This window comes from Rattus norvegicus, chromosome 11 (assembly GCF_021556685.1).
Source record: "Rattus norvegicus strain SHRSP/BbbUtx chromosome 11, alternate assembly SHRSP_T2T, whole genome shotgun sequence".
NCBI lineage: Eukaryota > Metazoa > Chordata > Mammalia > Rodentia > Muridae > Rattus > Rattus norvegicus.
Window position 1 is genome coordinate 70868821 of NC_141544.1, and position 13086 is coordinate 70881906.

At 45.2% G+C, this 13086-nt stretch overlaps 1 protein-coding gene across 1 annotated transcript in view; it reads right to left on the reverse strand.

Moving 5' to 3' along the window:
* The window catches only part of Zbtb20 (zinc finger and BTB domain containing 20), a 739052-nt gene that overhangs the window by 65852 nt on the left and 660114 nt on the right, over window positions 1-13086 (reverse strand). The window contains 2 exon segments of the mRNA NM_001105880.3: window positions 187-350; window positions 7575-7674. Of these exon segments, the coding sequence (NP_001099350.2) occupies window positions 187-197 (11 nt within the window). The 5' untranslated portion in view covers window positions 198-350; window positions 7575-7674.

Here is a 13086-nt window from a genome sequence, read left to right on the forward strand (position 1 = left end):
TGGGAACACATGAAAGCATATGGGCCAGGCAAACAGCACCACATTTGGACTCTGTTGCTGTAAAAAAAGACCCTGTCCCAGAACTTTAGACAGCTTGAGCTACGTATGGCTGACATTATCCAAGAAAGCATCCTTTCCCCCTAAAGAGTTTTAACACGCTCTGGAAAAATACTCGTGGAGGTTTACCGTTCTAGCATTTGTCAGGAAGCTTAGAGTCAGGACCCGTGGAGTAATGGGAAGAGCACTGGACTGGGAGTCAGGAGCCTTGAGCTACGGGACTAGCTGTGCCTGCAACTTGCTGTGTGGCTTTGGGCACCTCACTTCACCTCTCTGGGCTTCAGTTTCCTCATCTGCAAAATAAAGGGCTTGGATTAGAAGGCCCTACAGGCTCCTTCTAGCTTTAAATCTCTGTTCTTGGAACACATTATGAAGTATTCAGCTTTCCTGTTACTATTACTTTTATGTAAAATCAACACAGAGTTTCAAATCCCAATCTCCATCTGCAGGCTGTCCAGAGGGAGGGCAGTGGTAGAGGAGACTGTAAAGTAGGAAGTGAAGAGCGATTAAGACAGTGTAGGTTCTAGAAGGCAACGGTGTCTCACACATACCCACCCTTCTCTTTATCCCTCCCAGCCTAAAGTTCCCTGCGCTCTTTGGTTTAGTTAGGCGCCCAGAGTTCAGAAGCAGGACTGGTATTTATTTGTCTTTGAGAAAGAGATTACTGATAGGGAGTAGAAAGGTGCTGGTGTGATTTAGCCAGGAACAGAATGTGAAATAGTTCAGCTATCAGTCAGCCCAGGAATCCTTTTCCCCAGGACAATGAAATCAGTGGTAACAAGCGAATCGGCATTTATACAGCACATGGACACCAGATACCCCAAAGGGGATGAGATCCTCCTTGAACACTTTCTCCAGTTTCTGTGCCGTAGTGTCTTTTTCTATCACTATGCCACCACAGAGAACTTTTTTTTTTCTTTTTTGGAGACATTATATGTGGTACATAATCTGTTGTAAGTCTCTGTGTTTCCATGTTCTCCTTGTTTCTATGAGCATGGCTTTGGACTTGTATACAGAATATTTCGTATTGAAATGTGTTGTACTGGGTAGTCAAATCTGCCCTCGCAGAATATGGTGTTATGATTAGTATGCTGTGTTTTTAGTCCAACAGGTTGTGAAATCAAATCTGTTTCTTCAGAGGGCATGAGGCAGAGACAGTGTGGTAAAGATCAGAATGGGTGGGGGGCTCTCATATATTTCTTAGTGTGGAGAAAGTCAACATAATAGATTCAAACTGCAATGCTGTATCCATTGCTGAATGGGGGACTGGGGATAACCCTCAAATCCTGTGCCTAGTGGGACCCCCCAAGGATCTGCTCCTCTGGTTTTTCAGATTCAGAATGAATTCAAAATCAAAGTCTCCACTGTCAGACTGCCCCCTCCCCACTGTCTGTTTCTCCCGGGCAAACCAGTGCTTCCTCTGAGGTGTCTGTTTCTGGCAGGGTGGCCTGCTGTCAGGCTGGAAGCCTCTTGCTTACCTTTCTCTGCCCTACGGCCGGCCGGCTTACCCTGTAGTCCTCACCAGCCTGCTCCCTCTCCAGACAACGGCCTCAACACTTTCTTCTACTGCACTGCTGCCCCTAACTTGCTCTCCATCCTCCAAGACCCTGGTTTTGCTGCTTTCCAGTCACTAAATCCCCCAGGACCGTGTTAGCCTGGTATTCAAGGGCAGTCCCTTATCTGCCCTACTTTATCTCGTGGGCCCCATATATCGGCCACCTTGGTGTTTGTTTATCATTCACAGAGTCCTGGAATGCACGTTCTTGGCTCTTTACCTTCGCTCATTACTGTCACTGCTTTGAACTGCCTTTTCTCATCTTTGCCAACGAAATGAGACAAACCCTTCACACGTACTAAATGCCATGTCCATGCTACACTGCTGTGATTCCCCTCTTTCAGACAGGATGGCTCCTCTCTGCAGCACTCAGACTCCTCATTGCTTGCTGTATTCTTATCTTACTAACTCTTATTCCAGTAATGGCTAGTTACGTGCTATTGGCTCTCTGAGAGAATGGACTTTCTGTGGAATGGGATACCTTAGTAGTTGCCCGGTTTCTGGTGTTCATCCATTTCTTCACTCTGCCTTTCTGCTCCCCTCCCCATTCACTCAGCCATGCACTCATCCTCCAGATATTACATGGCTGTGATGGACCACAGAAGCTGAGCAATCTGGGTCCTGTCCTCCCGGAGTTACTGTCTGTTCTATATTGTGAATCAGGGCAACGTATACACAGCAGCCATTTAAGAGCTGTTTCCTGATGGAATGAAACATAGCTGAAATTTAAGTATACCTGGAGACCAGTCCCAGTCTGAATCTCAATTAAACTTCCTCGTTTTATGCAGCAGTAGAATCAACCTGGATTGGTTACTTTGTCATTGATTACATGAAGAGTATTTAATAAGAGTGGCTGGTCCTGGTAATTCACCTAAATATAGGGACAAAACACCAATGGCCATTATCATGTGGCAGAAAAGAAAATGGTCCCTAATACTTACAGACAAAGCCTCAGCTAGCTTTTGAAATGTGGTTCAGAGAATTAAGGGTACACTCCTACACCGGCGCACTGCAAAGCCACCCAGTGGTTCTAACCCTAGAGAAATTGCACTGTTTATGCCCTTACTTCTTGTCCTGTATTAGATTTTGACCCTTGCCTGATATTTGGCGTCCCACCTTTGGAGGCTGTCCACGGCACAGGAGCACTGTAGCCACCTCTGTGAGTAGAACATATTCAAAACCAACCTACCTGGCTCCTTCCCCTTCTTGCTTCCTATCACTTCATTTCTCCTTTTACCATGGCCGTTTTCCAACAGCCGAGAGCACTGCACACTGTCCGTTGTAGCATTTCCTCTCCTATCCCAACCTCTTTCATAATTCTTTGGGATTCCTTTCTCTGAAGCCAAGAAATATTAACACAAAGCGGCAGACTGTCTGACATGCACAGGTGCTGTTCTATGACCCATTTTTTTCAGTTTGTGGTTTATCAGGAGGAAAGAGCAAACTCTCTTGTAATTAACCGAAAATGCCTTCTCTGGTTGCACAAAAAGGATTGTACAAACATGGCACATCTGAGGACAAGTCTGTACTAGCCTGAGTAGCTTGCACTATCCCCTGGTTCCTGTAGAGGGCAGCAGTACACTGGCTGACTCCAGGCAGCATTTCAGAGCCTAAACTCCTACCAGAACCTTCCTCCTGGTCACCATGCCAAAGGTTGGTTTGCCAAGCTCTCTCTGGCCTCGCAGTCTCTTTCAAGTTTGTTCTCTCCCTGACTGCTGTGCGCTCGCTCGCTCTCTCTCTCTCTCTCTCTCTCTCTCTCTCTCTCTCTCTCTCTCTCTCTCTCTTCTCTCTCTCTCCCCTCTCTCTCTCCCTCTTCCTCTCTCCCTCTCTCTCAAAATTATACACTCTGATGAGGTCGCCCCTCGACCGGAAAATGAAAACTTCGAAGAAGTCAGAGAAGCCAACAACAACAAAGAAAAACCCGGGGGAGAGGGGAAATGGGGCTGTGAGGGAGAGAGACTTCAGAACAAGAAAAGGGCAGATGTTTCGTAAATATATGCAAAGCAAAGCTGGGTGTACCCTGAACACTTCCACAGAAAAACAGGCCAATCATTGTGCACTTCCTCCCGCCACTCTGGTGCAGCTCTGCATTCAAAAAAAAAAAAAAAAAGAAAGAAAGAAAGAAAGAAAGAGAGAAAAAAGTGTGGCCGCAGGCACCCGCCTTTCAACGGTCAGTTCTGACATTCTGACTGAACATGTCCCAATTGTCCAAAGAGAACAAAAACATTTTCATCTCCCCACTGTGAACATTTTTGTTATGAGAAAAAGGCTGCTTTAAGAAATAGGAAGGCGTTTAAGGTGAAGGGCAGCTGTGCTAGCCAGCAGAACCTTCTGGCTTTTAACTCTCCCTGTGCTGGCCCCGGCAGTAAGTTTAGGGCTGAAACATAGCAGTGAGTGAGGCTGTGGAGGATGTTGGCTCTTCCCGAACTAGACCATATTGTTTGTGCAGAGAAATATGCATTAAAACATATGGACGCGCTGTTAGGTATTAAGCCTGTTAAATGCATGGAAATTAGGCAGATCGGTGGTGTTGGATGTATACAGTTCACACTCCTTCGCACACACTGCACACACACAGTGGCAGCACTGCTTTCTGCAACATATGGAAAAATAAATATTTTATCCATGTGAGCTCTTATCAGTCTCCAGGGTCTGTTGAGAGGCGAGTGCTCTCTCCCATCTTTCTCCCTCTCTCCTTCCACTGGGCTCCCACCCTCGTCTGCACATTAACAAGCTTTCTGCTTATCAGCCTGCTTGGATAGGAAAGAATTAGTCAGAACCTCCCTTTGATAAATAATTACGCAGTCGCTGGATCAAGATAATTTAGATCGTGATGCCTTTTTGGAGTCGTAACCATTTCCCTATGTACTCTGCTCCTTAACTGTACAGTGCCTGGCGATGGCAGAGGGGATGAAGTAAATGCTACCAACACTCCTACCTGGAGAGTGGAATTTAGGAAAAGTGAGCTCCACTAGCTAGTAGCCATGTGCCCAAGACAGGGTATTCTGCATCTCTGAGCCTTTATCTTCCCCATCTATAAAATGGGAACAGTGATGCCTCTTCCAGCTATGGGCTGTGGGTAAGAATAAAGGAGATGAGGCAGGTTGTGCTTAGCACAGTGCTGGTCCAGAACCAAGTGCTCAATAGTGGAGCATTTGGAAAAATACTAGTTCTGTGGTGTTCACGTTAGCTGTGAGTAAGGCTTCTTCATCGTAGCAGCGTTTTGAATGTCTGGCTCAGGGCTAACTATTGTGGATGGAGAAGGAATGTTATCGCCCCCTTCTGCTCACGCACGTCATTGCTGTGGCTGTGTTGAGAGGTCCTCAGCGTTGAGGGTCAAGCAAGCTGCAGTAGCCCATCAGCTTGAACACTGTGGCCTATTCACGGACACCAACCTAAAGGACTCTTGCTTATCACGCCTTCTTACAATTTATCCTTCCATGACTTGGCCTAGTATTCTCACATTAATTTAAAATGTTTTCATGATTAAAGCATTTTATTACCTCAATCTTTTCCCCCCTTCTTCTTGGCAGGGCTGATTTACAATCTTTTTTTCAGTGTCTTTCCTGCCTCACCACTGTCAGTATGCTGGCAGGAAATAATGGCCCATGTGAAAGTTTTAACTGAAGGGAGTTGAATGAAGGGTCCGTGTCCCGAGGTCAGGTGAGACTAACGGACACTCTAGGCATGGTGAAGCTCTAGAGACAAAACAACAGAGAGTTGTGGATCTCATTCCTGAGTCAGTTAAACTGGAAGGCAAGGGCAGGCACCTTCTGTGAAGGAGTCAGCATGGCCCTGGGGTGGGGCCTTATAGTCTGACTGCTTGCTTGTCCCGGAAGGAAGTCTTCTTTGGCCCGATTCTAAGGGAAGCTTGAGAACATGTGAGCCCAGGCACTGGAGTCCTGAGAGGCCACTGGATCATGCTTTAGGACAGGGAATGGGAGATGGGTTGGCATCTACTGCTTCCCCTCTACATTAGCATTTCCTTTACCCTGGTCCTCAATACTTTCTGGAAGGAAAAAGCAAAATACAATCACATCAGTCCTGTTAGCTTCCATGAATCTATTTTGTCTGTTTGCCATTTATAGAGCAGGGAAACTGAATAAGTGGGGCTCTGTTTGTGTTCCTTGCTACATAATGCAGTGCCCAGAATAGCGACACCCACTGAACGCTCAGTAAATCTTAGTGAATTGAGTAGACATACTCAGCTCTGCTGTGCCAGACCCTATATATACACCATCTCATTTAATTATCACAACAGTGAGTCAGTAGGCAGGCCTGAACACGTGCGCAGGTAATGTGTTCAAATCCAGCACTGCTTCACCATTACCTTTCAAACAGTGAGAACAGGCACGGAGAGCCAGCCGTCCCAGGAAGGGGCACACTGGTTCAAAGTTCACATTTTTATATTTTTCCCACCTTAGGGATTATTTCTTTTGTTTGTGTAAGGAAGCAGTTACTGAACAGCACAGACTATTGGGTTTGTAACTCAGTCCACCCCATCTCTGGAGCTCAGGAGAAGATGAAATATTTTTCTGTGACTAAACAGGTGACTGTAGACTTCCTTGCAATTTCCAAGAAAGACCCCAATTCTTAGGTCAGAGTTCTCTGCAGCACAAGAATGTAGGAGCTGCAAAGAATATAGCCACCTTGGTATCATGCTACACCCGAGCATGGCTGCTCTACTGGCCCAGGCTTTACTCTATGTTGAAAGAGAAGTCAGACATGAGACACTATTCAGACGTGAGAAGTATGCACTTCTTGCACTTCAGCGTGAGGATAAACTATACAAGCAAGTCCCCTGTATGCTTACACACTGAAGAAACAGTGTAGGTCTCCTCTCATGCCATCAGTCCCCAGTCCTCAACGCCCTTCACTCCCCACCTTGGCCTGGCCATCAGCTGCATACTAGCTACCACCAACACCATGCACGAGACCAAACGCTTTACAGGGGAAAAGACGAAAAACACAAGTCCAGCTTCATTTCTTTGGTTTTGAGGCATGCTAAAAGCTAAAGACATACGTAATATGAATGTGACAGTCCTACCTGGCACCTAAGAAGATTATTAGCCTCCCAGGTTTAGTGTTTTCTAGTAACAGAGACTTCAGTAAAAAGTCATCCCATTACCTGTCTCATACTATCCAGAAAAACTCTAAGTACAATTAAAGTGAGAGTCCATGTATAATTATTTTACATGCATAGCGTCTAAACAATTCAAACTTTTGGACTTTCTTAGTGTAAAAAAAGCATATATTCATCTGTTAGTTTAAATATAATTAGTTAATAATTTTTCATTATTTCTGTACACTTTCTTGTGAGAGCTATATTTATATAGAAATACCCAGTGTACAAGGAACCCAAGCAGCTGCACAGAGCCATGCACCGCAGAGGGAGAACAGAGCTGGTAGGATTGGCTGGAAATATGGTGGAAGGGACCCAGAGTCCCAAAGGCAAGCCTTGGTTGGCTGTTGCACTTGCAGGGAGACAACAGTCTGGTATGTATGTATTCCAGAGTTCATGAGGGCAAACTGAGCTGGCTCACAGACTTGACCAGGATGACATGAGATTCTACAGACCAGTAAACAATGAGCTAAGTACACAGGGAGAAGAGCCGCACCCATCTTGGGGAGTAGCACACAGGACCAAGCAGAACAGCTCTATTCCTGCCGGGTGTACAGAGATCCAGAACGACATAACCACAACAGATGGGCGGGGAGGACACTAGCCAGGTATGCATGCCGTGAGTGCTGGTAGCTGAACACTACTGCGGGTGTTAGGACTGGTCGCTCTTGCTGAACCTGAGAGATGAAGCTGTGTGAAATTTTACCTGCTTTTACAACTGTGTGGTTCACCACCACCATTACCACCCCTGCCGCCGCCGCCGCCACCACCACCACCACCACCACCACCACCACCTATTAAACAAAGTAAACTAGTTCACTAGGGGCATAATGTACTTACAGTAGTTTCCAGATAATTGGCGTTACTCTTCAGTAAATCACTCCAAGGCTTGGGCCTAGTGCAGATGTTCATTGGGGCAGGGGACAGAGAGTGGCTGCATCTAGCATAAACAAACAACAACACAAACGGGTCATTAACTGAGTAGGACATGGCTATTGAAAGCTTTGTTCGTTTGTTTAACTGTTTAAGAGAGATGAGCTAAGGAACATGGCTGCAGCTGGTCCTTCATCTTGGCTCCAGAAGGTGGCAAGCCAGAGAGGGGCTTTGTCCCTGTAGTGTCTCTGCTGACTCCTGGGATGGTCTCCGACATCAGAGCACCCCGGCAGTGCAGATGGAGTGGCTCTGGGAAGCTGAGTGGGGATCAGAAGGGAGAGACCGGGAGTAGCATCATTCCGTGGTTTCCATGTATTGGTTGGTTGTTAGTCAACACAAATTATACCTATCTGTAGCAAATAGAATGTTAGCTCAATGTTTTCAGATTTGTATTCATTGTGGGATCGACAAATCAAGCTAATTAGCATATATATTTCCTCACTTATTTATGTTTTGTGGAGATAATCATTATTTTTTTTATTTTATTTTAGATCTTAGGGCAGGCAAACTGTAAGTCTCAGCAGCTGCCTAGAAGAAGAGAATGGAGAAAAGAAAGAGAAAAAAAATCTTTGAACTTATTTGTCTTGTCTCAAATAAAATTTTGCATTCTTTGAACAACATCCCTGTAGCCTATGTGAGCTACCATTTTATTCTCTGCTTCCGAGCGCTCTACCTCTTTTGGATTCCATAAAAGAGAGCATGCTGTATTTATCTTTCTGTGCCTGGCTTACTGTACCTCATGGCTTCTAGGTTCCCTCATGTTGTGCAATGACAACTTGCCTTCTTTTTTAAGGCTGCGTAGTACTCCAAGGTGCCCCTGTGTATCACAGTTCTGATATGTTTAATTCCCTTCTGTCTCTGCCTTTCTACAGCTCAGCCATTACTTCTCCTGAAGACAGTCACTTACATGGGTTGAATTCTTGCCTTCTCTCTGTTCTCTTTCAGGAGAACCTTTAACCCCAGGGAGTACAGCATTAGAAAGTGTAGATTCTGATCTGTCCCTAGGGCCCCCAGCTGACTGGCTCTTCCCTACCCGCATCCCTGCCCTCTGGGTCCTGTTCAGGATTCACTTTGTCTCTGAAACTTACCAGATGGGGGCAGGTCACTGTCTTGACTGTTTCCCTGTCTCCTGTCTGCTGCTCTGTCTCCTGGACTGGCTTGTTTTCCTTCTCCTCTTCCCTGGATAGATGAGTTCTTTAACATTCTCACTGCAGGCTTTGTCTAGAAACTTGCCCAGACCTCAGCAAGCAGGTTCTCAGACAGTATCTCTACTGCTGTCCCTAGCTCTTGCTTTCTGAAGTGCACCAGACCTATAACGTGAATCGGCCAGTGACCAGTGCACTCACCATCTGTTCACCCAGTGTGCATACTGTATCTAGTAGACCCGTGGAAAAGATGAGCAAATCAGGGTCTCTAATGCTGCTGACTATACATCGCCATTGAATAGTATCAGACTTTTTTAAATTAGAAACTTAAAGATAGGTCTCACTCGCCTTTCTTCAGAACCTGTTGCTTCCCCAGGGTTCTCATTTCCTCACTGCTGCTGGCATATGTACTGTGGGCCTTGTCTATAGCTGAGCAGATACACTGATGTTTATCCCGATGCTTTTGCCTTCCCGTATGGAATCACCCACCAAACCTGTGGTTCTTCCTCTGGCCAACTTTCTTGAATCTCTTGTCTCTTCACCACCTGCTGCCAGGACCTCTGAGAACATCTCCCCACTGCCTCTCTTCTTCAGTCTCTCCCCACTTTATACCAGCACTAAACCTTTCTACCACTGCTATATCAGCGTCCTAAAATGCCAGCCTAAACATTTTGTATAACACTCTTTTGAGTAAAAACTCCTGTGTACTGTTATAAGATAGTCCCAATCCAATTTCTGTTCATTCTGTAAGTCAGCGAAGCCCCACTCTTCCCTTCATGTTCCTAGTATTTTTCTCTTTCTAGTGTCTCCATATAGGTTCTTTAAGAGCCATTAAATGCCACCTCATTTAGGAAGCGTTTCTCAAAGGGGAATGCCCTGAATCCTCAAGCACTGAGTTGCAGGATCCCTTGGCGCATTCTACCAACTCCAGTCACCACTGTACCATTTGTCTCCCTACTTCCGGAGAGCAGAGACGAAACCCTAGAGTGGAGGCTTCAGATGCAACCTTTCTCTCTGCCCCCCTCTTGTCTTCCTCTCTCCTGCCTCCTCTCATCATAAGGCAAGCCGCAGAAACAAGACTCTTTTCTGCAAAGCAGGAGATAGAAATTAGAAGCCCTTTCCTAAAAGCAGATCGTGAAGCTTAAAGATATTGTTCTACTCTTCATGAGCCTTTCTGTGTAGGAAAAGACTACAAACATTCTGACGTACCTCTTTCGGAAGAGAAGATCTTAAGACCCCGAGTTAAGAAATGGTCCTGTTCATGCACAGATAGAAGGAATGCTGCACAGAGAGGCCAGCAAGAATCTGAGCAGACAGGACTTGATGGGTTTCTGTGCTCAGTCTACTACCTTTAGGTCACACTCCTTTTGACCAATCCTATTTCCACTCGGCTGTCCACTGTCCAGCCAGCTTAAATACTGACAGCAGCCCTGTATCTTGGGTCTTCATCCTGAAGTTTCTAGCATTAGGTAGAATTGTGGTCCAGTGCATTTCTCAAGATTTTCCTTTTATGACTATGTCTTTGGCTACAGAGGTGTTGGCAACGTCTTTTTATGGTGTGCAGAATAAGGACCATGCCTCTTTTCCTACGTCCATAGTACAACGTTTTGCATAAGCAATGCCTTGAATATGGATGAGTGTTGGCTGAGTGGAATTCCAAAGGAATAAAGAATCTTGCTTAGAAGGCCTAGAAACTGAGGATGAACTGAGGACTTCGAAGCTCATTTCCTCCACTGTCCTTGTATTCAGACAGGGGATTAAGGGAGCCAACTTGCTCAAGGACTCATCCTTGTTAGAACTAACAAGGACAACTGATAGAGAAGGTCTTGTATCTTTAAACACGTCAGTGCCTGCTGAATACCAATAAGGCCACCAGATCACCAAGAGCAATGATCAGATTAGAGACAGGGAGAGTTTGGGTGTACACTCTGTTTCAAAAATAACAAACTTGCTTCACGTATTGGCTTCAACAGACCGAGAGTATAAATAGCACTTATGTTTCAATATGCTTTCAAATGAGGGTGGTTCATAACAGCAAAGAAGCAGAGTTTTCTAACATTACCAGAAGTAACAATTATGACAGCACTGAAAATACCACCGGGCTGATAAGCCAAGACCGAGGATTAAAGGCCATGGCTTCAGCTATGGTTCCTCATGGAGACAGGCTCCAGCAATGCTACAGTTAAATTCATTATAGCTGTTTGGCAGTCTTGCTACATTAATACTTCCTTTCCCAGCAAGCTTGCTCACTCTCCCTGTTCTGGGTGAGCTTAAATTTGCACTTATTTTTCTCCTTATTTAAGGGTTTACTTATGGAAACGTGCAGGTGGCTGGCCCAAGTCTCTTCTCATTTTCTTGCCTTGTTTTCTCCCAGAGATGGAAGAAGTATTATTTATTCCATTTCTCCTCTGACCTCAAACAGATTCATCTTTTCTTTGTCCTAAATGAAAGGCTAAAACAAAACAAATGAACAAAGAGACAGCCCAAACCAAACTAAAACTAAAACCAAAACAACTGTCTTGGGATAGTGGTGTTTACCATAGCAAATGAAACATCTTTCAGGGCCTATCAGTCACTTACTGGCCAGGAAGTCTTCCTCTTAAATAGTAGTGTACAGTACCAAAGGCCTCATCAACTCATCGCTACCCAGCAGAGGAAGAAGATAGTAATATTGATCCAACTTTGTGGCTGGTACGGTGGAGAGGTGCTGTGCATTGAACCTTTTACCTTAGTAGCCACATACTCAGCAAAACTGAGCTCACAAGCTGTCCCTTGTTCTTTCTAACTAGAGATGACTAACTCTCCGTCCCACTGATCTGATCTTTTTTTTTTTTTTTTTTAACCTCCTGGCAACTACATTAAGATAATAAAGAAAATCGCTGATCAATATTCTCCCACACTGCAGTGAACAATTACCTGGCAATATACAGATATCCGCTATGTAATTAGGTAACTGTACATGTTCGGTGCACATAATAGTTTACTAAAAGTGTGAAATTTGTAATTAAGCAGAGCCATAATCTTCCTGTCCTTTAATCAAGCCTTCTCCTTCACATCCTGCTGCTATGATCTTCCAGGGTTTTTGGCAGACTATCTTCTACCCCTATTTCCTTATTTCCCCTCTCAGGTGCCTGCACACACCTGAGGGTCTACTAATCCGAGCTATTGCATGGTCCGTCATGTTTTATTGCTTAGAGGGTAGTTATGCTCTAAAAGAGGACTCAGTGCAAATGACCTCACGGGGTTTCATATTCACTTCCCTTTAATGACTTCCATATCCAGTGTACTAAGTTTCTAAGTTAGAAGGTAATTTGAAAGGGCTGCTGCGGCCTCACCTTCTACCCACTTCCTGGAAATGCAGCTATTGCCCCTGCCTCCTACATCAGCACTGTAATAAAGAGTCTGCCCTTGGAACCCAGCAAGTCTCATGATGGTGTCAGACACAGAACAGACAGAGGGTCACTTCTCTTCAGCCTGTTGCTTTGATGGTGTCTCTGCACACCTGCCTTGGAAGTCAGTTGAGCAGAGCCGCTAAGGAACACAAAGCCCCGTGTCATGTGAGGAACTGTCGGCTGAGGTCTGACTTCAGCGTGGCCTTTGCTACTCACTCCTCAGAGCTCACCAAGTCAGTGTAAGATGGGGGGGCACTGCGGGCCAGAAGCTCACACGGACGGCACCGTGAAAACAAGAGCAGCTGTTTATGGATGTCCACATTGTGTAGGGACCACAGATCCACATGTGTGAGAACATTCTCAGCTATGCTGATTAATATGCCCAGTGTACAGAGGAGGAAGGCAGAGAGCTCATGGGAAGGTCTGTGATTAGAAAGTTTGAAGATAGTGGAGACAGAATTCAAGCTCAGATCTTCTGTGTTCTTGCCACTAAAAAACAATTCTCACAGGTGCTTTAGTGCCTCCTGCCTTGGTCCCACAGGGAGCCATTTCCTTGAGATTTCAGAGCCATAGGGAAAAAAACTGACCTTGAAATTCCAATATGCATAGTTCATTCGTAATTCCTTTCTAATTGAAGATGGGAATGTTTCATATCAGTCTCAAGTTCTAACCACCACTCAAATCATTGGTCTTTCTGAATCAGCATGTCTGGGTAGAGTCTGCAGTTCTACATTTCGGCAAGTCCCCAGGTGATGCTGATGCTACAGGTCTGGGTACCAATGTCTTACATCTGACGTTCTCTTTTCTAATAGGGGTTTGTTTTCGGAGGGGCAGTTTAACTGAATAACATGGCTTCTGATTTTCCAGTCATCAGATATCAGA